The 25,124-nt window shown below is 37.4% G+C and overlaps 2 protein-coding genes across 3 annotated transcripts in view; one reads left to right on the top strand and one right to left on the bottom strand.

Annotated features, from left to right (window-relative positions):
- Positions 1 to 10,821, top strand: part of TRPC5 (transient receptor potential cation channel subfamily C member 5) — a 263,064-nt gene extending 252,243 nt beyond the window's left edge. For both annotated transcript variants that reach the window (XM_084788954.1, XM_084788955.1), the window contains exon 11: positions 1,404 to 10,821. In XM_084788954.1, coding sequence (XP_084645080.1) covers positions 1,404 to 2,096 — 693 coding nt within the window. In that variant the 3' untranslated portion in view covers positions 2,097 to 10,821. The remainder of the gene's footprint in view (positions 1 to 1,403) is intronic.
- Positions 10,822 to 16,632: 5,811 nt separating this feature from the next.
- Positions 16,633 to 25,124, bottom strand: part of ALG13 (ALG13 UDP-N-acetylglucosaminyltransferase subunit) — a 63,149-nt gene continuing 54,657 nt past the window's right edge. The window contains 3 exon segments of the mRNA XM_084788953.1: positions 16,633 to 17,533; positions 20,162 to 20,393; positions 21,771 to 21,811. Of these exon segments, the coding sequence (XP_084645079.1) occupies positions 17,277 to 17,533; positions 20,162 to 20,393; positions 21,771 to 21,811 (530 nt within the window). The 3' untranslated portion in view covers positions 16,633 to 17,276.

Raw genomic sequence — 25,124 nt, forward strand, 5'->3', positions numbered from 1 at the left:
AATGTTTTCAGTGTTATACTGGCATCTGGTGGGTACAGAGGGAGTTGCTATGAACCAACTCACAATTCACAAGAAAGCTTTCCATCACAAAGAACTCTCCTGCCTGACATATCAGTAGAGCCTAGAATGGGAAACTCTATGCCAGGATGCATGATTCATGAGCACGCAGACACATGATAACACACACCTGTAAGGAACACTGCACTTCAATTATTTATTTAATCCACAGACAGAACTCAACTGTTGTGGTCCAATGTGCCAATCACTGTGCTAAGTTATTAGTGTGTGTCAGTTTATGAGAACAGGGAGCACCTGGGCAGTGGGTGGAGTTGGGAGAAATAAAAATGGAGAGATGGAGAGGTACCAGGTACAGACAAGCCCTGTGGTCCATGATAAGGCATTTATAGTGTTTAAGACAGTAACGTTACTAAGATGTTTTAAGCAGGAGGATGACACGATCAGATTTAAGCATTGAAAAGATGGCTTGTAAAAGAACAAGCTAGTGGTATCCAAGCTGGATAGAAGGAAATTTATGTCCCCTGTCCCCCTTCTCAAAGCAGCAGTCTCGTCACCTGATACTTCTTTGGTTTCCTTCCTTGATCCTAAAGGTCTTTTCTTCCTCAGTTGTTCTTTTGCTTACAGACACTTATAAGGGTCAGTACTCTAATTTAATACTTAATTGTCAGTTACTACTTTACTTTTAAAATTTTGTGTGTATGGGTGTTTTGCATATGTTTGTGTGTGTGTGTGTATGTGTGTGTGTGTATTTGCCTACAAATATGTATACGCACCATGTATGTGCTGGTGTACGTAGAGGCCAGAACAAGGTGTAGGATACTCTGGAACTAGAGTTACAGTTGTGAAATGCCACATGGGTGCTGGGGATTGAACCCAGGTCATCTGGAAGATCAACCAGTGCTCTTAACCACTGAGCCATTTCTCCAGGCCAGTTATCACTTTATTAGGAATTAGTTTCTTATGTTCCTGGCCCAAAGGTTCTGAAATCAACCTTCCCCACTACACAACTTTTCCAGTTGTGACCAAATAGTCCTTCTGGGCTTGACTAATGGAAGATTTTGAAAGAATAATGTGTGCTTTATGCTTTATTACTAGGCAAAACTTAGCCCATTCAAAATCCCAAGTATCTTCTTTAAACTACAGATTACTTTTCTGGGTAGAGAAATGGTTTAGAGGTTAAGAGTACCATCTGCTCTTCCAAAGGTCCCAAGCTGAATTCCCAGAAACCACATGGTAGTTCATGACCATCTGTAATGAAACCTGGTGCCTTCTTGTGATGGGCAGGCAGAAATGCACATGAAGGCAGAATACTGTATAAATAATAAACAAATCTTTTTCAAAAAGATTACTTTTCTGATCAACTCTTGTCTCGTCTCTTTTGCTAGGAATTAAAGCAGGACATTTCCAGCTTTCGGTATGAAGTACTTGACCTCTTGGGAAATAGAAAACATCCAAGAAGAAGCTTTTCCACTAGCAGCGCAGAATTCTCTCAAAGGGATGATACCAATGATGGCAGTGGTGGGGCTCGGGCCAAATCTAAGAGTGTCTCTTTCAATTTAGGCTGCAAGAAAAAGGCCTGCCAGGGAGCACCTCTCGTCAGAACCATGCCAAGAGCCAGCGGTGCTCAGGGAAAGCAAAAAGCTGAGTCATCAAGCAAACGGTCCTTCATGGGTCCCTCATTCAAGAAACTGGGCTTCCTGTTCTCCAAGTTTAATGGTCAGACATCTGAAGCCAGTTCAGAGCCCATGTATACTATCTCTGACGGAATCGCACAACAGCATTACATGTGGCAGGACATCCGATATTCTCAGATGGAGAAAGGGAAGGCAGAGGCCTGTTCTCAAAGTGAAATGAACCTCAGTGAGGTAGAGTTAGGTGAAATCCGGGGTGCCGCTCGGAGCAGTGAATGTCCCCTAGCCTGTTCCAGCTCTCTTCACTGTGCATCTGGTATTTGTTCCTCGAATTCGAAACTTTTAGACTCGTCGGAGGATGTCTTTGAAACTTGGGGAGAGGCCTGTGACTTGCTCATGCACAAATGGGGTGATGGACAGGAAGAACAAGTTACAACTCGGCTCTAAGTCAAATCCCCATCATCTGTTCTGGAATTCAAGCGAAAATTTGTAATTTTCTTGTTCTCAGAGGTGACCCCCAAATATGGTTCCCTCACTGTCCCCCATCCAAGGAGTGAAACTATTCTTTTCAGTCTTTTATAGTCACATTCTTCATGTTTTGTTTTCCTGTTATCATAATTTGCCTTTTTATATCTATAAATACTAAATCCATCTTGAAACCAACTGAAGGGGTAGTGCCCCTAATCAGCAGAGGTGCAGTCGGGTGCTTAAGCCCTTTGCTTTGCTTTTCTTACCCTTGCCTCCTTGAAGCTCCAGGTGCCACTGTGCTACCATAGCTGCCGCACAGATTCCTGACTTTCCTCAGGATCTCACACCCATCTCCCCACAGAGCTGAGGGATATGGTCAGCAGTCCCTACCAGCTATCAGATAAGGCAAATCAACCTGCCTGTCTTTGCTGCTCTTCAGTGCTACATGCTGCCCGTGCTGGTTCAATGAACAGCATTAAAGGGAGACTAGACTCCAAAGAATTGTCAGCTTGTGGTTTCTAGGTAGAACTGGCCTTCCTGTTTTGTTTTTAAACACTACAACTTCTAATTGTGGGGATTGTTGAGGTTCCGTTTCTTAAAGATGTGTTAGTTTCTTACTGTGTGCCAATGAAATATTTACTCTACAGTGCGTGTCATATCTAATAAGTTAGCTGATTTCCTTTCCTGTGTTTGTATATTCAGTTAACTTACTATATTTTAAATTTTGAGAGTATCAAACATAGTATTTAGGATGTGTTCTTTTTTCCAAAAAACAAAACAAAACAAAACCTTCTACTGCACTTTAACCAATAGTTACTACATCTCATAGATTGGCAAGAAAATAATAATTAGCTGGTATATTTATAGGGTCCTATCTACTGTGGATAGTTTTAATCATCATTGATATAAAGGCATTTCTAAGATTAAAGACTAGATTTGAAATATTTTTAACAGAAAAATAGCATTTTACTGAGGTGTTTAAATTTAGGGGGGAAAGGAGTACCTCAATTTAATTAATTGCTTTCTGGGGGAAAAGCCCAACAGATATAATTTTAGGTTCAGATAACCTAATTCAGGTTGCAGCTGCACTATTCACTGGGTGAGAGTGAAAACTGCATGTGTGAACTGTTAGATATATAATGTAATAATCCTAGTGGATTGGTAGAACTGTACTTGTGATCCAAATTCTGCCTTCAAAGAAAGTTGCATTTATACAGTCATATGCTTTCCCATGGCCCAGGAGTACTTAATCAGAATACAAGTTAAAAATGAAGCTAGGATGAATATGGTAATCATTTTAGAATGGACAACCACCAAACAATAGCTGAGCAAACATGGTTTTGCGAGCATATGCCTGGCTTGTGGTGAGGAACACTGTATATGGCAAAAAAAAGTAAAGGGCATTACCTGTTCTTTCTTCTTTCTACATGTCAACACCAACAGTAATCCAGCTACATTCTTATGTATAACGTCTGCTGGACATGAGAGAGTGATTGTTAAACAATGCCACTAAGTCTGTAAACTTGCTTTCTGACAGTGTAGTTTATGTTAAACTGAGTTGCCTTCTCTGTTCCTAGCATTAGTGAGCGTTTCATGTGGAGATGAGCCAAACTGGGGGCAAGGGAGGCAGGAAGTGGTGCTGAATACAATTCAGATACACAGAAAAAAGAATTAGCATAAGATACATTGCTACCCATTTGGCAAGGGTTTGTTCCCAAATAATCTTAGTCTTATCTGAAGTGCTCGTTTACTCAAATCCAACCGCTGCCCTACTTTTCTAAGAGCAACTATCATAAATAGCTCTGGCCATGGACAGATTACTTTCTAGAAGGAAGAGCTCTAAACTCACAATTTCAACTTTTCAAAATATAAAATTTATTCTTGATAACAAATGAACCCTTCAGTCTAGTGATAGTGGTGCACACCTTTAATCCAAGCACTCTGGAGGCAAAGGCAGGTGGATCTCTGAGATCGAGGCCAGCCTGCTCTACAGAGCAAGTTCTGAGTCAGCCAGGGCTACACAGAGAAACCCTGTAAAGAAAATAAGTAAATATAAAATAAAAAGTAAATGGACCTAAACTACAATCCTAACGCACACTACCACCAACAGAGCCACCATACAACATATAGTCAAAACATTTTTCTCACCAATTCACCAACTATTGACAATCTAGGTATAACTGCTCTGGTGGTCAGAAAACAGGGAGGCAAGCCATGAAGTCATGCTCCAAAGCAGCAATATTATAATAGCCAATCTCTGCTATTGAAAGACATCAGTGCCATATTTCATATTGCTGATCTTTGTGACTTGGGCTTAGGACTTCACTAGCTATGGTGAGGACTCATTTGGGATGAAGGTTGAAACTAAACAGTGATTGTCCTAAGTTCCATGTTGGTGATAGCAACATTTTTATTAACTCTAATCTGGTACCAAGGAGAAAGGAGAAAAACATCTTTCTACAGTGTCAATCAGCTACTATTTAAAACATTTCAGGGATGGGAGAACTTTCCTAACAGTCAGTCCTAAATTCCGTTCACCATTTTAAAAAGGAGAAGGGCTGAAGAGATGGCTGAGTGCTTAAAAGCACTCATTCTAAAAGAGGACCCAGACTCTATTCCAAGTACCCATATGGCAGCTCAGTTTGTAGCTCCAGAGCATCTGATGCCCTCTTCTGGACTAAGCAGACATCAAGTACACACATAGTACACAGACATACACACAGGCAAAACACTGGCACATATAAAATAGGAAGTCTTTTTTAGCTGGGCACAGTGGTGCACACCTGTAACCCTAGTACTCAGGGGGGCAGAGGCAGGTGGAGCTCTGAGAGTTCAACGTCAGCTTGATCTACCAAGTGAGTCCAGAACAGCCAAGTCTACACAGAGAAACCCTGTCTCAATAAAAGAAATAGGAGAGAGACAGTGTGTGTGGTGGGGGTATTAAAAGGGAAAGGACTTAAAATAAAAATTCTTCAGGAGGCAGAGGCAGGCAGATTGTTATGAGTGTGAGGCCAGTCTGATCTACAAAGTGAGTCCAGGACAGTCAAGGCTACACAGAGAAACCCTGCTCTTGAAAAAATCAAAACCAAAACCCAAAAAAATTTAAGTATGTCACTCCTGAGAAGGTATAAAGGCAATTTGAGAGTAAATTTATAGGAGAGAGAGGGGGGTGGAGGGGAGGAACTGTACAGAGGATAAACTGGATTCCACCTTCGTATAGAAAGTTTTTTAAAGGTGGTACTATGATAAACAAAGAAGGGCACTAAGCTGGTCAATAAACCCCAAAATTCTAGATTATAGAGACATTATCTAGCGCGCGCACGCGCACACACACACACACACACACACACACACACACACACACACACACACGAGCAAATAAAATGCCTATTGTTTTTCATTTGCCTAAAATACTGTGAACTTGGAGGAGGCTATGATCAGAATGGAAAGTGAATATATAAATTAAAAATAAATTAAAAATACTGGAAATTCCAAAACTGCATTAGAATGTTCTGCTACCAAGCACAAATAACTATAGATACAAGAATCACTTTTCATTGTTAAAGTACCTTTTCTGCTTTTACCGTTAAATCAAGTGAAGTGCACAAATAAAGGAAGATTCTAAACTCAAAATCATCGATTTGAGATTAGCCTAGACTATATAATGAGATCTTAGAAAGACACATACACACACAGATTTCTTTTAGGTTCTTTTTGTTCTTTTGGCTTACTTGCTCCCTATATCCACACTGTTGGCATAGAACTGCCATTGGGATCGATTATCTCAGCCCAATGTGAACTGTACTTTAGATAAAGAAAGTGTACCATTTCCGTGCCCTTTTCCCAACATACACGGTTTTGGGTTTGTGTGGCTTTATTAGAAAATGTCTGAATATGTAAAAACTTTATCTGTGTATGTACATACATACACAGCAGGAAACAACATTTGAGCCTCTGATCTTGCTGATCTCCTACTTAGAAACTTTGAATGGTGAGGGAGCAGGAATAACAACTATTCCATGGAAAGATTTCCTGGGATGTGGTAAAGAATTGCTGAAGTGAATAGCCACAGGAGTATCCTCTGTAGAACAACTGTTAAAGTGAGAGCTATCATATTTAGTTTTTCTACTTTTCAGGAGGGAAGACACTTAGACCAGAAAAAGGTACCCAGGAACATACACATTTGGCCAAAGAAAATCTGCATAGATTTATTGCATACTTGAGACATTACAATTCATAATGCTGCCATGTGAGCGTAAAAAGTTCTTCAGTATGATATTTGGTGGTTCAGAGATGCTAGTAGCTAGTAGGTGACCTTGGAACTGTACTTTTAGAAAATGGAGTGTTGAGGAAACAGAAGAATTACACAGGCAACAAGGTACATTATCTTCAAGCTCAGAATTGATATATTTTTAAAGTTTATTGATCTGAACTCTGCCTCTTTTCTAAAGGAATAGCATCAGTGGTACTTGATGTTTATCTTATGCCAGCCCAAAGGTACTTTGTATAAAATCTGTCATGGAAAGTTGTTAAAGAACCTGTGGGGGAGTCCTGTGACTACACAAATGAATGGCAATTTCTGTAGTAAGAAAAAACTCACCATTTTTCATTATTAGCAGTACATACTCATTACATAAAAGGATGGGTTTCACTGTGACTTTCCTTAAATTTGTCATGTTTTGTGCTCAGATTTCCCTCTTTTCCCACTCTTCCCTCTTCTACTTCTTTCCTTCCTCTCTCCAAATAGTCATTTTACTTGAATTCATGGATACAAAAGTAAACGTGTACTATTATTTATCTATGTGAGCCAGGCTTATTTTCCTTAACATGATGATCTCCAGTTCCATTCATTTCCCTGCCAATGATGTTAATTTCATTCTTTATGGATGAGTAAAACTTCATTGTGCATACCCTATTTTGTTTGTTGACAGCTGACTATTTTGGATCCCTGTAATCAACTTTTACTCATCTGTCCTCTCCTGACATCTCAATAAAATCCTTCCTTATAACTCCAAATCACTTAATAGAACCAAATAGAACTCAATTAGTAAGTAAAAGCTGCTCATAGTGTGAAGGCCAATATGCACCCATTTGCAGCAGACTTTAGTAGGTTTCCGGACAACTTGACATCATAGGAGCTCTACTCTCACTCATTTCATGCAGGTATGCACACAGACACATCACAAACATACATGACACTGTTCTCATTGGTAGATGAAAGTGTGCCTTTTGGCAAGCAAATTAAGCTGGTGGGGCAGGTCATTTTCTGTCATTTCTAATGAACTTCACTATATCCCTAACTGCCTTCCAATCTAGAAACCCCCTCTGGACAGTTTCCCATTCTTGCAGAACACTTAGAAGAGACTCTTGAAGGAAAAGGCTGAAGATGGCACTTTAGATTTTCATAAGTAAAGTGGGTATCAAGGAAACAAAAGTTTCCAAAGGATGGACAAGTATGGCTAAGCACTTCAACACAGGAATAAATCACCAAACTGTTAATCTCTTAGGATGATCAAATTGATATTGTTTGATCAAATTGTTTGATTAGAAAATGTGGTTTCTGGGACTGGAAAGATGGCTCAATGGTTAAGAACACTTGCTGGTCTTCTAAGGATCAGAGTTCAGTTCCCAGGACCGACATCAGGAGGCTCATAACAGCCTGCAACTGTAGTTCCAACAGATCCCAGCCCTGTTCTGGCTTCCTTGAAGACAGAGTCTGGCTGGGAGTGTGATTAGTAAGAACCCTAGTCTGAGCAGGATTCTAGGGTTGTTCCCCCAAAGTGTCATTTTTTTTTACATGAAAATACTAACATCAACCTTTTCTTCACCAAAATGTAGAAATGCAACAATGTGTGAAAACTAGTTCTGAAAATTCTGGAGATCTCTTTTCAAATTTTGGCGATTTGAGTTAAATTTCAGAAAGCGGTAGCTTCTCATTTGGAATCACTGTGTTCATAAAATCAACAAGCAGGATTCATTCTAAGGCTGTATTTCAAACTGCAATGTCACAGATTTCCTTTCCAAATATGGAGGATTGACTCTAAATTTTATCTAAGAATTCACACTGCTACAACTTTATGAAAGAAAAGAACTAACTAGGGGTTGGTACAAATGGAAAGAAAACCAGATTACACATTTATCATACTTCATCTCATAAATTTACAGTAAGTATACAACCTATAATTACAAATGACCCAAATTTATAAACTTTCCAGAACTTATGCATCAAAATGAATGACATTTATCAAACCAGTCATCCTCATGTATCTGCACCTGCTGAATAATGGTGGCTTATGCATGCCTATAATCCATAGGCAGACAGCCTGGTATACAGACAGCAAGTTCCAGGACACCTAAGGCTACACATAGAAACCCTGTTTTGGGGGAAGAAAAAAATCTATACTGCACCCATATTCTGATTAGTCACCATATTTTGGACCTCTATTTTTGAAAGGTCTTTCAACAACTACGATACAATCTCTGAATAATCTGAGATTAGAATTTGTATAAATATTAAAAATATTTTTTTGGTTCAAATACAGTGAAATGAAGGGTAAGCAACCCAAGTACTTACTTGGTTTTTTAAAAAGGTAAACATTTTCAAATACTGTAACAGGCACACTCTGATGAGTTTTTACAGTTGTGTACATGCTTATAACCATTCATTTGGTCAAAATTCGTCCTTTTACCTCCCAAAGATGCCTTGTTTCCCTTTGACTCTTAAAATTAACTTTCAACAGGCTTGGAGTAGTGACAGCTTTACAAGAATAAGTGCCTCCAAGGGAAACTTTAAAGGACAACATACTTAAGTAGAGAACCCCCACTGATTAGGAAACAAATTTCACCCCTGAAATTCTGGTGTTTAAACAATAATTCTGGTGTTTAATCAAGAGCTCCCATGGCACAAGTTCTAAACAAACTGACAACTGTATTCCTAAATCTTTAGTGATCCAAAAGAACCATTTTATCATGTACAGGTTCTGGTGTGGAGGCTGTTAGCAAGGATTAACAGGAAAAACAAATTTAAAAACCCTCAAGATTCTATAGCGTTTGGGACTGAACATTCACAGCAGTAGATGTAGTGAGACAGAGCTCCAATAAAAAGACAAGGCAACTAGACAAAGCTGAATTCTCAGGTGATCCAAAAACCCTATGTTCAAAGTAGGTGTTTCTATATAAGATCTAATCATTTTATTAAAAATACAGCTTCAGCTGGGTGTGGTGGCACACACCTTTTAATCCTAGCACTTCTGGGAGGCAGAGGCAGGCAGATCGCTGTGAGTTTGAGGCTGGCCTGGTCTACAAAGCCTCAGGACAGCCAAGGCTACACAGAGAAACCCTGTCTCAAAAAACTAACTAAATAAATAAATAATATAGCTTCATCAAATATCACTGTACTTAAACAACCAAGGCAGTTGCCTATGGTCAATAAGTATAGTGACAACTGCACCTGACATACTTGGGAAGGAAAAGCAGCCAGAACTAGTGGCACTAAAATCAATGTCTGTGTGGGTTTGCAAGGTGAGTTCTAAACCCAGGCCAGCAACCACATTAGTTTACTTTGTTAAAAGGAATATAATGTCATAAAATACCAATGTTAAACTATTTGAATGTCCCTTTTAAACACAATATGGACAAGGCCTCTTACTTCAACGGTATAACAGTAACAGACCTTGTCCAAGATCATTTCAATTCAGATAAGAGTAAATACAACTTGCCCAGGGAAAATACATGAACTCTTTCTTTCTTTTCATGTGCATACTAGAGGTAATATTCAAGAAGACAGAAATGTTTTATCTGCTTATAGATTCTATTTCTTCAAGATTTAACAAAATGGGGATAGGGAATGTCTTCCTAGAGAAAAAAAGTGAAGGTAATTTGGAGTTACAGACTAACAGTTGATAGGTGAGAGAAAAATAGGAAAACAGAGGCTATGCTTAATAAATTTTCTCAGTGTAGTCCCTTGTAATCAACATACAAAATGTTTGTCACAAAAGGTTAAAATCGTATCTCCTGAGTTTAATTTATGAAAGACTAATTTTCAGAGTATGTGCAAACGGCATTTTGGCTCTATAGATTATTTTAAAAGCTAAAAACCTCTGAGTGATGGCTTTTATTTAACTATTTTCTGTAAGAAGTGCAAAGTCAGTGTCAATCTGAAATGTGTGAAAATAATCTTGTATAAAAATTTTGTGTGTTTTTAGCTTCAGTATAAAGAAAAATAAAGCATTTACTTCCCTTCCCACAAAATGTATGGCTACTTAGAAATAAGGTGTTTTGTTCCGCCTTTTCCAATGTAACCATTTATACTTATTAATAAATGTTGATGGGACAGCATTGGGTTTCAAACTATAATTTAACCATCAGAAACACAAACATGAGCCTACTGCAGTTCAAACTATTTTGAAAAGTATGACTGAGAATCAACATTATTTTAATTTCTATAGTCCTTATGTAAAAAGCCACTACTATTAACTGCTGAAACAGTTAAAACCTAAAATGGTTCACTCACCTCAACTTCAACCACAAATTTGGACTATGGACTTGACAAAAGTAGTTTACCACACAGCTAGTGAATATCCTTGATAAGTATAAAATTGTAAGAACTCAATTAACTATAAGCTCCCCCAGTCCACTAGAAGTCTTAGCAAGATCTGTATAGAGCTTATTATAACAACCACTCTAAAATCTTGTAAATTTAATTATTTTCAATATTTCACTTTTTAATTGAAAAAATTCATACAATATATTGTGATCAGGTTTCCCCCTCACCCAATAGCTCTCAGATCTTCCCCAGCACTCATACCCACCAACTTTGTTCATCTTATCTTTAAACCAAACAAAGAAAAGGCAGTAGAAATAGAAAACATTTATAGAACTCATGATTGTCACATGGTTCTCCTTGCTGTATGTAGTTTGTTTTATACATGTGCAATAAAATAAATGTATTGGGGGGAAAAGGTTAAAAAAGAAAGAAAAGAAAACCCCGAACTCGTACTAACTTCAGAAGTAAGCACCTTCTACTTCACATGACCAGTTATAAAAATTTCCTAGCACAAGGCAAAAGTAGAGAATAGTACAATGGACCTAAGCTTTAAGAAATGAACATTCCAAAGTAGTTTAAGCAAACAGTAGTTACCTAAACTCATGAAACTACATTTTCCATATGTTCCTGACAAGTCCTTTAAGGAAAAGTGCCTTTGATAGTTCAGCTAAAAGACATGTATTCCTAAATCAAGTTGCTTCTACTGAAATTCAATATTCTATAAACTGGGGGGGGGGGCACTAGGAGACTGTCTTTCACTGTATTAGTTCTCTTACATTCTTAAACTTTTATTGTAAGAGGTAATACAAACCACTTCATAAATGTGTCATGTACAAATGTTGACTAAATCTCCCACATTTAGAAAAGCCTAGATTTAGTTCAAGCTCTACCATCATTCCCCAGTGGATTTTATTTGTGTAGATGTGCATCTGAATTAAGTTTTGAAAGTATAGTATACACATTAAAATATAATTTGTTTGTTTAGATTTCACTTCCAAAGATAATTAAATGGCTATGTCTTGATTATAGACTCTAAGGAAACGTTTTAAATTCACAAGTCTTGAATTTCAACAGTAAAATAGACTCAATATTTTCATCTGCTCTTAATCAAAGCAGAGAGACACAATTAGTTTTGAGAATAAACATACATAGCCTAAAATGAGTCCCTTTTCCTTGATATGGACTTAGAATTCTACCTTTAGTAGAATCAGATTTTATCAGGAAAGGAGTCTCAAACCAACCACATAACCTTTATATCTCCTGCCAATAATTTGAAATGGCTTTGGTTAACAATACAAAAAAAAGACAGGATTAGCTTCTGTAGTGTCAATGACAACTAAAGAGGTAATGTGTAAAAAGTGAGGCTTGAGAGTTCCATCAGCAAAACTCTTGCCACAGAAGCTTGAGGATCTGACTTTGATTCTCAAGCCTCGATGTAAAGAGGCAGGCAGACATGGTTGTGTACATTTCTATTACCAGTCCTAGGAAGGCAGAGAGACAGATGGCTCCTTTGGGGCTTGCTGGCCAGCCAGCCAGGCTAGCCAGAACTGTTGAATCCCAGGTTCCACAGACTCTGGCTCCAAAGAAAATAAAATGATGACTTCTGAAGACTACTATTAGAGGTTGTATTCTAAGCCTCCACATGCATGGATATAAACACCCGTAATCCCCTAAAAAGTAGCCTGCCAGTGCTTCTATTGTACTCTTTTGAGCTTTTTAATTACCAAGTAAATTGCTTCCTTTCTGGTAGCTATCTTCAATAACTATTCCAGACCTTTGCAGCAATTCAGGTTACCCTAACCCTCCTACACTCATAAAAACAAGAAAAAAAAATCTGACTGGAATATATAAGCAATGTGGTGTAAACAAATACTGTATTATTTAATTTAATAACAAGCCAAATTCACTACATAATACTTTTTATGGCTAATTATCAAATTATGATGCATCAACTGGTAATGCAATTTAAGGCAATGCCAACACCTTAAAGTTTGAAATAATAAAAGCATACAATGAAATACCTACGCCACAAGTGTTCACCTCAAAACCAACTAAATACCAACTCTATGTTCTCAAAATGCATCTATACATTCTAAAACACTCTTTAGAGGCACCTTAGTGAACCAATGACAGATGAATCCACTTGCTGTGAGTTATGTAGTTTAGAAATGCTGAGACATTCAGAAGTGTCAAAGAATGGTTACTTTATGACACAAAAACCAATGTACCACCATCTGCTTTTTCTTTTGATTTGTCTTAGGGTCTCCTGTAGCCCAGGCTGGATGAAAACTATGTAACTGAGTCTGGCCTGTATACTCCGGATCTTTTTCCCTGCTCTTGCTGAGTGCTGGGACTGCAGTTGTATACAACCTTGCTTAGTTCCTGTCCCATTTCCTTAATTGGAAGTTTCAGATGCCACTTTGGTTTTACCAAGATCAAGAACAAAAACTCTAATAAATTCAAACGATTAGCAAAAGCTGGGTTTTTTGGGTTTTGGGTTGTTTTTTTTTTTGTTCTTAATCCAATACAAAGTCTTTATTCACTGGCCAGTGGACTACACCAGAAAATTGCTCAAACCATGTAGTTTTGGCTTTTTAGTCACAAAACACATGCCCTGGTTGACAAACTTCAATTAGCAAAACAGCAATAAAACAGAGCTATAGAAGCAAAACAAAACAAACAAACAAACAAAACAACAAACAACAACAAAAAAAACCTCGAAAATTTTAGGGACTTTCCCAGAACTGTGTACTATGACAATTATGTCTTTGTTCTCCTTTTGGCAGGTATTGGGATCCACATGCTGGGCTCTTAGGTCATTTGTTAGGTCTAGGAGCCTGTTACATAGTATCTGAGAATATAAAAGTGAGAGAAAATTCCTCACTCAACCAGTCAAGGATGCAGAGACCAGTCCAGGACCAGGAAAGTGTTTCCAGTATACAATTCTACAGAAAAGAGGCCACCACACCACAGCAAAAAGGCCAAAGTGGCTGGTGTAGTGATTTGGCATGAAACAGTGGTTTTTAAACTCCCCTGTCTCTGGAGGATGCCCTGGGCTTAGATTTGTTGGCTCTGTTGGTCTCCTTGTGAAGCTCTGATCCCCTCAGGGCCCTTTTCTTCCCCAACTCTTCCATAAGCCTGCACTCTGCCCCAAAGTTTGGCTGTGAGTCTCATTATCTGATTCTATACTCTGCTGGGTGGAGCCTTTCAGAGGACCTTTATGACAGGCTGCCTTCCTGTTCCTTCTCTTCAACTGCTTCCAGTGTCTATTCTATTCGCCCTTCTGAACGAGAATTGACCACTGACTGCTCTTCCAGAGGTCATGAGTTCAATTCCCATCAACCACATGGTGGCTCACAACCATCTATAATGAAATCTAATGCCCTCTTCCAGCAGGCAGGTCGGTATGTAGGCAGAGCACTGTATCCATAATAAAATCTTTTAAAAAATGATTCCTCCCTAGAGTCCTCCTTGTTATTTAGCTTCTTTAGGTCTGTGGCATGGTGAACACCTAGACCTCCTACTCAGATGAAGATAGGCAGCAATCTCCACGTGAGTCCCATAATAGGCACTGTGTCTGCCATGGATTCTCTTGTTCACTTGTCGATCATTTCCCCATGGCAAGGTGGCCTTGCCAGGCCACAGAGGAAGAGGATGCAGGCTGGGGTCAGATAATAGAGGAAGAGGGCTCCTGTTTCTGAAGATTAGGGGAGGGAGGAAGGGGGGAAGAAGGAAGTAGGGTGGGACTGGGAGATGAGGAAGGGAGCTATAATCAGGATGTAAAATGAATAAATTTAAAATAAATAAATTTAAAACATCCCCTATTATGAGACCACCTTTGCACTCTTCTATCAGAGCCTTCTTCCCAAATTCCCCATCCTATCGGTTAAGAAAACAAAGCTTTAGCTAATGGATATACTGGGGCTTGAGAATGCCTCCCTTTCTGTTTGGAGGCTTGAACATGTATCAGGCTGCCTGTAACTTTCAAACTCAGGGGTTCAAGACAAGCAGATGTGAGCTGGCAGCAAGGGAAGAGAGGAGCTGTAGGTTCAATTTTCTTAACAAATATATTTTATTACAAACTTATTAACCGAGAGAAACTGATAACGCGGCTAATCAAAACAATAGGAAAAGAGAATTAAAGAATACAATAACAAAACCATAAGGATGTCAGTTCTGAGGAGCACTTTTCCTGGTGTAATCAGCAGGATTTCTTTTGTTGGAAACTCGAGTAATCAGAACCTGGAACCTCAGCAGGAGCACAGAGCCCTGAAGCCTTTCCTCAAGTGGTTCTCTCTAGGAGCATCTCAAAGTGGAGCAATTAACAGCCAAAACTATCTCAAGTCTCCAAAGGCCCCACCTTTTGTTTCTGGCTCACTTATATATCTCTTCCTAGAGTCTGTTCACGGATCTTTTCAGCTGGTAAAATCAAGCTCCGGCACGAGGTGGTTTGCCTTTTAGTGGATTAATATCACTTGTTTTTTACAAGACCATTTGCCATCCCACACTTGGGATCATAACAAAAACAGATTTATCTCTCCTTAAAGGAGCCTAATGCCTCCTGCTTATCTGTGACTCTGTGATGAGCTCTAAGGCACATCTCATATTGAAAACTGGCCAGAATAATTTATTTTTTATGGATGCTAAACCAAAAACCCAAGTAGTGCTATGTCCATTATAAAGCAGAACTCTAGTACATTGGTTTATTTGGATCACATTATTTCAATCATCTTGAGAACAGGACACTGAAGGCAAGGTATCTTTGTAATGAATTCTATTCTAGCACAGCTCAAGTACCTCATGCCTTAAAGTCTCAAATGTTTCACTATTCTGTTTATTTGGTTGGTTTGCTTTAGTTTGGTTTGGGCCCAGGATGTGGTGAAGGATAAGACTTGTGCAGAAGAAAATTAACCTGTAAACAAGATGTTATTTGTGGTTAAAACTGATTCCCAAAAGTTATCCTCTGACCTACGCATGTATGGATATAGGTGAGTTTATAAGCACCCCTATCCTCACCCAACATCCAACACACACACATACAGAATAAATAAGCACAATTTTAAAAAATTTTCATGCTATTTGTAAACAAGTTTTATAGTAACTAAAGGGTATTTTTGTTGCCATGTGGCTGATGAGCAAAGTAATTGGAACAAATTAAGACCCAGAGGACTAGTCAATAGAAAACTTGTTTGGATATATGAATGGCAGAAAGGTAATGGGGACAGTGAACTATGTCTCACAGAGTCAGAGCCAGCATGCTTTAAGGAGATAGTACAAGCCTAAAAACAAGTGCCAAGGCAAGACAAATGTTAACTTTCAGAAAATACAGTAAGAGGCCTAAGATTCAGAAGGAGGTTAACAGAAACACGGAAAAATGCTGGGAAGCTCACACCCATGCTCGAAGGTGTGTCCATTTCTGTCTGAGCCCATATGCTTAAAATCTGTTTTAAAATACCTTCAATATACCTTGACTCTGCTTTAAAATGATTAGCAGTGTGGAGGAAAGGAAGAAAGACAAAAGTATGTATGTGTTGTGAAAGCGAGAAAGCAAACTATTGAGGTAGGTGTGTATAAAGAGCCAGAGACACAAGAGAGGCAGAAGGGAAGAAGCAAATTTTGAGAACCAACAAAAACAAATTGTGTTTGAAAATGCCATAAAGAAACTCAATACTTTCCAGGCTAACTAATGTATTTCTTTAATTAAAAAAAACAAAAAACAACAAAAAAAACAACAACAAAAACAAATAGTAAAATACAACCTGAATAGGAACATACTCAGAGAAAAGAACAAGAAATACTAGTATTGACTGCAATAGGGCTGAAATCAAGTAACATTTCAAGTGGCCTTATAACTACTCCTCACCAATTCAAGCTATAAATTCATTCTTTTTAACCACAATGCCAGGGGAAACATGTTGAAACAATCAAACATCTGGCACCCACTTTGTTACAAAAAGAAAACTCCACTCGTTTTGGCAATTTTAAATGCTAGATTTTATTTACTGCAAATTGTGCAAAGGACATTATAATACTGTGCAGTAGGACAGTTATGTAAATCCAGTATTAAACAATACCGCATGTGGCAAACATAAAGCAGAACACCATGTGCCTTCAAAACTGATTAATATCAGTCTGCAATTCAGTCTGACAATTCTTAAAGAAACCGCAAGTACTCTCATTTAGTATAAACAAATACTCCGGAGCATAGGCTCTTGTTTGGTTGGGGTTTTTTCTGTCTGTTTAAATTTATTGAAATCATACCAATTTTAAATAGCTGATAGAGGTGATCATAAGAAAATAGCTTATATGTTTTCCTTCTTTTATCAATTAGCATCATCAGATAATACAATGTTAACAATTTGGCTAAGAGCAAGCTGTCTCCAATGAACTTGCTCATCATATGGACTAGTAGTGCATTGATTCCAATTTTCTTTCTATAATAAAAAGTAATATGCCTTTGTCTTAAAGAAATACCTTACTTCAAAAGTAAAATAATTTGAAAGGCACACAATAGTGACCATTCTTACCAACTAAACCTCTTAAGAACTAATGTAAGACAATTATGAACCATAACAGTAAAACTGGCAGCAAAAAGTATTTCATATTGCTACATCTTAATTCTGAGGTGTATAATGAGGTGAGTTAGGTAAGAGCATATAGCCAACTGGCCCAGAATTTATAGCACCATGGGTTTGGGCAGAAGCACCATACGCTGCACCAACTGGATGCCACATAGCAATACTGGAATAATCTGATGCTACAGGAATGTAAGACTCAAATCCTGGCAAAGGTGCCCCATAGGGATCTGACATTACTGGGTAATATACTGTTCCTTGAGGGACAGGCACAGCATCAGCAGTGGGAAAAGTATCTGAAAAGAAGCAGAGATATAGTATATTTACTCTATTATAAAAATCCACTAAATGTAAATTAATATTCTTGCAAGAAAAATTAAATTAATTATAAAAGATTACAGGGCATGCCAGCAAGGCAGTTAGAGCACTTGCTGTCAACCCTGACATTCCAGTGACCTACATGGTAGAGGGAGAAAACTGACTCCTTCACTGGGATGTCCTTACGAGTGATACATGTGAAGCATGGTGTGCATGCATGCATATACACAGGCACATCTGCACAGACACATACACATTCACACACACATTTGCACAACATAATTAAAACATTTTTAAAGATCACAGAGGCTGGAGAGATGGTTAAGTGCACTTACTAATCTTCCAGAAGGCTCTGGTTCAATGCTCAACACCTACATGGTGGCTTATAACAATCTGTGACTCCAGTTGAACAGGATCCACAACACTTTCTTCTGAACCTTTCTGCCTACCTCTACCTCCTAATTTCTGGGATTAATGAAGTGTGCTACCCCACCCGGCAGTAGTATTTTAGATACGAATACAAATAGTATCTACAAGAGCCTACCAAAAGTGTCTAAAATCTCCCAAATTAAAAAGTTGCAAGTGCATGTGCTTATACATACAAATAAATCAGGCATGGGTGACATCATCTGCTGATAACTAGGAATCCAGTACCTCTACTACTTTAAAAGATCTTGCAAATTATATACATTTCTTTCTACTTTTTAAGAAACTAGATTCACTAATGCTCCAACTAATTTATTCAAAAAGTTTTAAATTACTGAAAAATTTAAGATTATGATTATAACCTCAAGTTTGTAAAAACTCTAATTTTTATTTCAAACCTGAAATTTTTCTTTCACTGTAATTTCAGCCAGTTGCTTTACTCCCTAAAATGACAGGTTCACATTTTTATGTGAGAAAATGTTGGTCAGGCCAACGGTGTTTGTCTATCATTCATTCAAGGTAAAAAAAAAAAAAGTGTTCAACGTTAGCAGTCAGCTAATAACTCAATAAAATAAATACTTTCCCTTAACTTAATATTTAAACTTGCTGATTGTGGTGACATAGATGGCAGGATTTGCAAAAGGATGAAGGAGGAGGATCATGAATTTGATGCCACATTTTAAAGTCCTTGATGGTGGAGCAGACATTTAATCCCAGCACTCAATGTAGAGAGGCAGGAGGATCTCTAAGTTCAAGGCTAGTCTTTTCTACAGAGTGAGTTTCAGGACAGCCAGAGGTACACAGTGAAACCCTGTCTAAAAACCAAAAAAAAAAAAAAAGTCCTAGGCTTCCTGTTTAAAAGAGACTGGAGAGATGACTTGATGGGTTAAGAGCAATGGCTACTCTGCTCTTCTAGAGGTCATGACTAATTTGCAGCAACCACATGGTGGCTTACAACCTTCTTGGGATCCAGTGCCATCTTCTAGTGCACAGGCATACATGCAGACACTCATATACATAAAATACATAAACAAACCTTTTTTTAAAAGTTAAACTTCATTTAGTTCATAGAAATGTTTTATGACTAGTTCCTGTGTTTATGATGAAGAAAAATAAATACAACCAGGAAGTATAAAGACAGGCATTTTTGGTTTTTGTTGTTGTTTTTTGTTTTTCAAGACAGGGTTTCTCTGTGTACCTTTGGCTATCCTGGAACTTACTCTGTGGACCAGGATGTCTTCGAACTTATAGAGATCAGCCTGCCTCTTTTTTCCAAGTACCCAGATTAAAGGCTTACACTACCACCTAGCCCAAGTTAGGTTTTGTTTTGTTTTAAGGAACTTCTCTGAAGAAAGAAATAAAAAATCCACAATTCTATGCGGAGTGTAGCACTAATAAGCATACTGGTTTATTAGCACAGATTGGTGCCAGTGCCATATGGTAACAGCAGCAACTTGAATGCAAATGTCACAAAGTCAATGTTGTCATATTTTGAATAAGAATGGTCCTTATAGGGTTATATATTTAAATAGTTGGTTCACAGTTGGTAGAAATTAGAAGGATTAGGCAGGCAGTACATCCTTCTTGGAAAAGGTTGGGGCTTTGAGATTTCAAAATCCCAGGCCTTTCCTAGTTAGCTCATGCTCGATCTCTCCCTTCCTCCTCCCTCTCTCTCCCTCCCCCACCTCTCTGCCTCAGGCTTGTGTATCAGATGTTAAGACCTTAGCTACTGCTCCAGTGCCATGCATGCATACATGCATGCTGCCATGCTCCACACCATGATGAACAAGGAACTACAAGCAAGCTCCCAGTAAACTTTCTTCTATAAGTCTGTTCATGGTGTCTTTTCATAACAATAAAAAAGTAGCTAAGAAAGTCCAGAAATGAGATGGGGCTGTAACACAGTGGTAGAACTCTTGCCTGGAACATATGAAGCACTGTGTTTAATCCCCAGTTTGGAAAAGAGAAAGAATAAATAAAATCTTAGTATTGGTTGTAAATACTGCTGGCCTCCTACCTACAAGCATGCTTTCAAAGAGCCAGGATCACAAGGCATCTACATAATACATTTTCAGAACAGATAGTCTAAATGCATATAAATTTATTGAAATATCTGAAATTAAATTATGCACAATAAAATCCAACTGACTTTCTTAGTGGCAATATCATTACATACTCACCATTTGTTGATATATCTGTCTGTGTGTCATCTGCTCTCACTGTATCATTGTACAGATGAGGATCACTTTGGTCTACCAGAGGTTGCTCAGTATAATCTGGATAATTCTCTACTTGAAGCGGCGGTGGTGGTGGTGGCGGTGGTGGCAGCTGCTGCGGCAGCTGCTGCTGCTGCTGCTGCTGCAGCACATGTGGCACATAGACCATAGAATGCCAGTAGTTGTGATGATAGCACTGGAGCAAGAAAAGGTAGCAAGTAAAAACACAAAAATTCTTATTGTTCACTATTCTTAAAGTAGGATAATCCCTAGCTTAAAGAAATCGGGTGTCAATTCTCAGGTGTTGTGACATCTGCTATGTACAAAAATTTTTTAAACTAGAACTTTAAGATCTTTTACACCACCTTTTGCTCATATTTATACCTAGGGATACGTTTAGAAAATCATATTAAGGAAATCAAAGATATAAACAGACTTGTGCACAAACATGCCACTTGTAGCATTGTTTTTTAAAGTAAAAACTAGTGAAAAATCTAAGTATTCAACAATATGGTGCTGTGAGAATCATATATATTCATAGCAGAATACTACACAGGCAAAAAGTCATGCTATCAAATATTTAAAGGCAAAAAGTGGTCTAGAGAGATAGATCAGCAGTTAAGAACAATGGCTGCTCTTCGAGTGGTCCTGAGTTCAATTCCCAGCAACTGCATGATGACTCATAACCCTCTGTAATGGAATCTGATTCCTTCTTCTGATATGCATGAAATAAGACCACTCATATACATAAAATAAGTAAAATAGTATTCCTGTGAAATAAAGAGTTGAAGTGATCCTCACCTCAGCTTCTTGCCTAGGTAGGATCACAGGCATGTGCCATCATGCCTGGCTACAAGTACTTTTAAATGCCTCAGTCTTGTGAATTATGTATCAAAGTTTCCACATATGAATGCAATACTTGAAGGGACAAGTAATTATCATCTCTTAAAACAATTTAAAAAGATAATATCAAAGAATATCTATCCCACTGCTCGTAATTTGGATGTATGTTATATGGAGAAGAAAGATTTCTGCTTATGTCTAAGGTTTAAGAGAAATTATTGTGAGGGACTATGGACTACTGAGGCATTTTCAAGAGACTAATAGTTTAATATATATGTTAGTACCTACACCTCTCAACTCAGCGAAGAATTTGGCAAGTATCTAAAGTTAGTGCTTTAAAAGGTTACTAAAATGTCTTTGAACTAGGTCTAATTAATTTCACAGAATACAGAAATTTCTATAAGATATTAAGTAAACAATAAATAATCAATTCATCCTGAGTATGTAACACAGAAGGGCTGGTATATAATATTAAATATGAAGTCTAATCTAATATATATGAATTTGTGTTGCTTAAAGTGCAGCCCTCACTCTTTAACATTTTATAAGACAAACTGTACCATGCTAAAGTATAAAACTGTCCAACAGAATCTTCAGAGATCTCTTAAGAGTAATAAGACCTTTTAAACATTCACAGCATTCTTGGTTTTTAAAGTTCAAGAGTCTGATTTCTCAAAACAATTATCAGTTGAATACAGGACTTATCAATAAATTTTAATATTAACCCTACCTGTAATCCCAGATTGAAATAGTACTGTAAAACTTTTGTATCTAAAACAAAAACACAACAAATTTTATTGATGTAAGCAATCTGAATTATCATTTATAAACTTTTTCTCTGAGCATTATTCAAGTTGCTATGGACATAGCCATCTCACATACTACCACAACTGTCAATTTTGTTTTAAAGGACTGTTTTTCACTTGGCATAGCTATGACTATTTTGCAACAAAAGGTTTAATTATAGAATACAAATTTCATTTCTGTTCTTAGTATTAGATACTACTAGAATGGTGTTCTCTCAATACTAAAGACATTTTCTTGCTTGCTTCAAGATGGGAATTTTATTACAACCTTACCTCAGTTACTAACAATACTAAACAGTATAAACTGCTATTCTACTAATGCTGGGGAGTGATGCCCACCGAGAAAGCTGGCATAATATGAAACAACTCATCTTGTTATGATGTATCATAACACACCATCATCAGAACTCCAAAGACAGGAGAAAATGAATTAATGCCTAAGACTGTAAAAGTTTTCCAAGTATAGAAGTCAACTCAAATAGTTCATAATTTAACCAAAATTAGATGTATAGAAAAAGAGAAAAATGTAAGCATTCTTATTTTAAGTTATTTTAATGTTTAGAATGGACCCCAAGGCCTTGAAAACATTAACTGGGATGTCTACCACTGAGCAAAATCCTTAGCCTTGTTCTCAGTATTTTAATTATATCCATGAGTATATTTAACTGAATGTGACTGACCTGGGTCCATGCATATTTTTATTATTACTATAGTCCAAGTTCCACTAAAAGATGAATTTTTGAAAAGTCTCTTTAAGTGACAACCTCCTTATAGAAATACATAATTTTTGCCATTTTGAAAGAATCATTTTGTATTTTGACTAATATAGAGGGGATATAAAGTAGATGTTCAAGCTAAAGAATATAAGAAGAGGAAGTAAATTCTTTGGTACCCACAAATATCAAGAGTTAAGCCTGCATATCAATGTTCATAACAGTATCATTAATAGTCAAAAAGTAAAGACAACTCAAATCACCATCCATTTATAGATAATAAATATAGAACAATCAATCATTATTATTAAACTATAGAGCGAAATACTGTTACCTATTACAAGAAGGATGAACTGTAAAAACATGCTATTACTCACAAAAGCCAAGACCTGGAACCAGCGTAAAGATCTACTGACAGATGAATGGATAAAGAAAAGGTGGCATATACACAATAGAGTCTTATTCATATATGAAAAGTAAAATCATGACAGCTATCAGAAAATAAATGGCATTACAGATCATATGTGAAATAAGCCAGACTCAGGTAAATGTATCCTTTCATGAGGAGAATCTAGTTTTTTAGGGCTTTTTTTTTTGGGGGGGGGGTCTTTCAAGACAGAGTTTTTCTCTGTAGCCCTGGGAAGTTCTGGAACTTCCTCATGCAGACCGGGATGCCCTCAAACTCAAAGAACCACCTGCCTCTGCCTCCTGAGTGCTGAGATTAAAGGCATGCAATACTATGCCTGGCCTAGAACTCTTTAAGGAGGTATCTTTAGTCATTCATGCCAAGGTTAACCTCCTAATATTAACTGTATTTGATGCACTAAAAGGATAAAATTGGAAGATGAAACATCAAAGTAACAGAGGAATGAATGACAGAAGGCCTCTTAAAAGGAAGATGACGGGAATACAAGAAAGAGTAATGAGGTTGGGAAGATAAATTACTTTGTCGTATGTGAATCTAGATTTAACTACATATTAACTGCATATTAGCATATATAGGAAATGGGAGGCAGGGAAGAATGGGAGGATACAAGGGATGGGATAACCATTGAGATGTAACAAGAATAAATTAAAAAGAGAGAGGGAGAGAGAGAGAGAGAGAGAGAGAGAGAGAGAGAGAGAGAGAGAGAGAGAGAGAAAATAAACATATATAAAAGACATGAAAGGAGAAAGAAACTAAGTATCTAGAAAAAAGTAAGCAGTGGGAACATCAAGTATGAGGGATGATAGTCAGAATGTGAATATCGTCAAAGTACAATGATACATAGTATAAAAATGTCATAATGAAATCTATTATCTTACATGGTATGGTGATACAAAGCTCATCAATCCAGCATGACAAAATCCCAGCATAAAGAAAAGGTGGATATGTAATACTACCACTCACTTAGGAGCTACTAGCATTGATAGCTTCTACAAGGGGGCCAGTCAGTTTTCTTTAATGACTTGACCCCTGGTGGGCTGACCACACGCCAGAACAGGACGCAATTCCAAGAATAGCTGGACAACACAATCTGGATTTTATGGGCAAAGGAAAAAAATCTCAAGACTGTGTAGAAAAAGATGGAAGGTTGAGAGGTGGTAAAGAGAGAACTTGAAGGGGATGAATATGTTCAAAACATATTTTTTGAAATTCTCAAAGAATTTATAATTTTAAAAAATAGAACAAACTGTAGAATATTCACTTAAAAAACCAATATAAAAACAAGTGAATCACTAATTTCAAGAACATTAACCCACATATAAAACTAATGAATGGTAGAAAACAAAAGTTCAAAGCAATGATGATATCTAGGGGAAAATTGGATGGGCCAAAGGAAAGACAGGAAGATGACATAAGTAAATCATGGGAAAGGGCTGGAGATATAGCTTAGTAAATATCTGCTAAGCAGGCATGATATTTGGACAATGTTCCTTCACTTACCCTCCTATACTCTTTTCAACTTCTAGGAATTACAATCCTATTCTCTTTCTATGAGATAACAAACATGTTTTCATATTTCACAAATATATTGAGACATGCAGTACTTGTCTCTTTTTTTTTCTGTGCCTGGCTTATTTTACCAAATACTATGTATGTCCTCTAGATTCATCCACAAATGACAGAATTTTGTCTTTTATATCAGTGAATAGTATTCCATTGTGTATATATACTCATTTTTATTATCCTTTATGGTTGGATGGGTCTACTGACATAAACAATTTACCCTTCAAGCCATCCAAAGCAAGATGAAGTAATTTCCAGATAAAAGACCAATGAGCAAATATGCGCTAAAACAATATAGCTGAACATCAACAACATAATCTTGCTGGTAATTATATTGTCATTTAAAAACCAGCAATGTTTATTTGATTATCCTCACAATAAAATGCTTAAGAATAGAAAATCAACATTATGTGACGGTTCAATACTATTTGGGCACCAAAGGCAGTCAGAATAAAGGAATCAGGATTAGATATTGGGTTAAATTAGGTAGAAACAACAATAATACTTACAAAATAGGAAACCAAGAAGAGGAATAAAAATGTGTTGACTGGTGAAAGACAAGAGGAAAAAGATGA

This window comes from Acomys minous (assembly GCF_964271855.1).
Source record: "Acomys minous genome assembly, chromosome: 7".
Lineage (NCBI taxonomy): Eukaryota > Metazoa > Chordata > Mammalia > Rodentia > Muridae > Acomys > Acomys minous.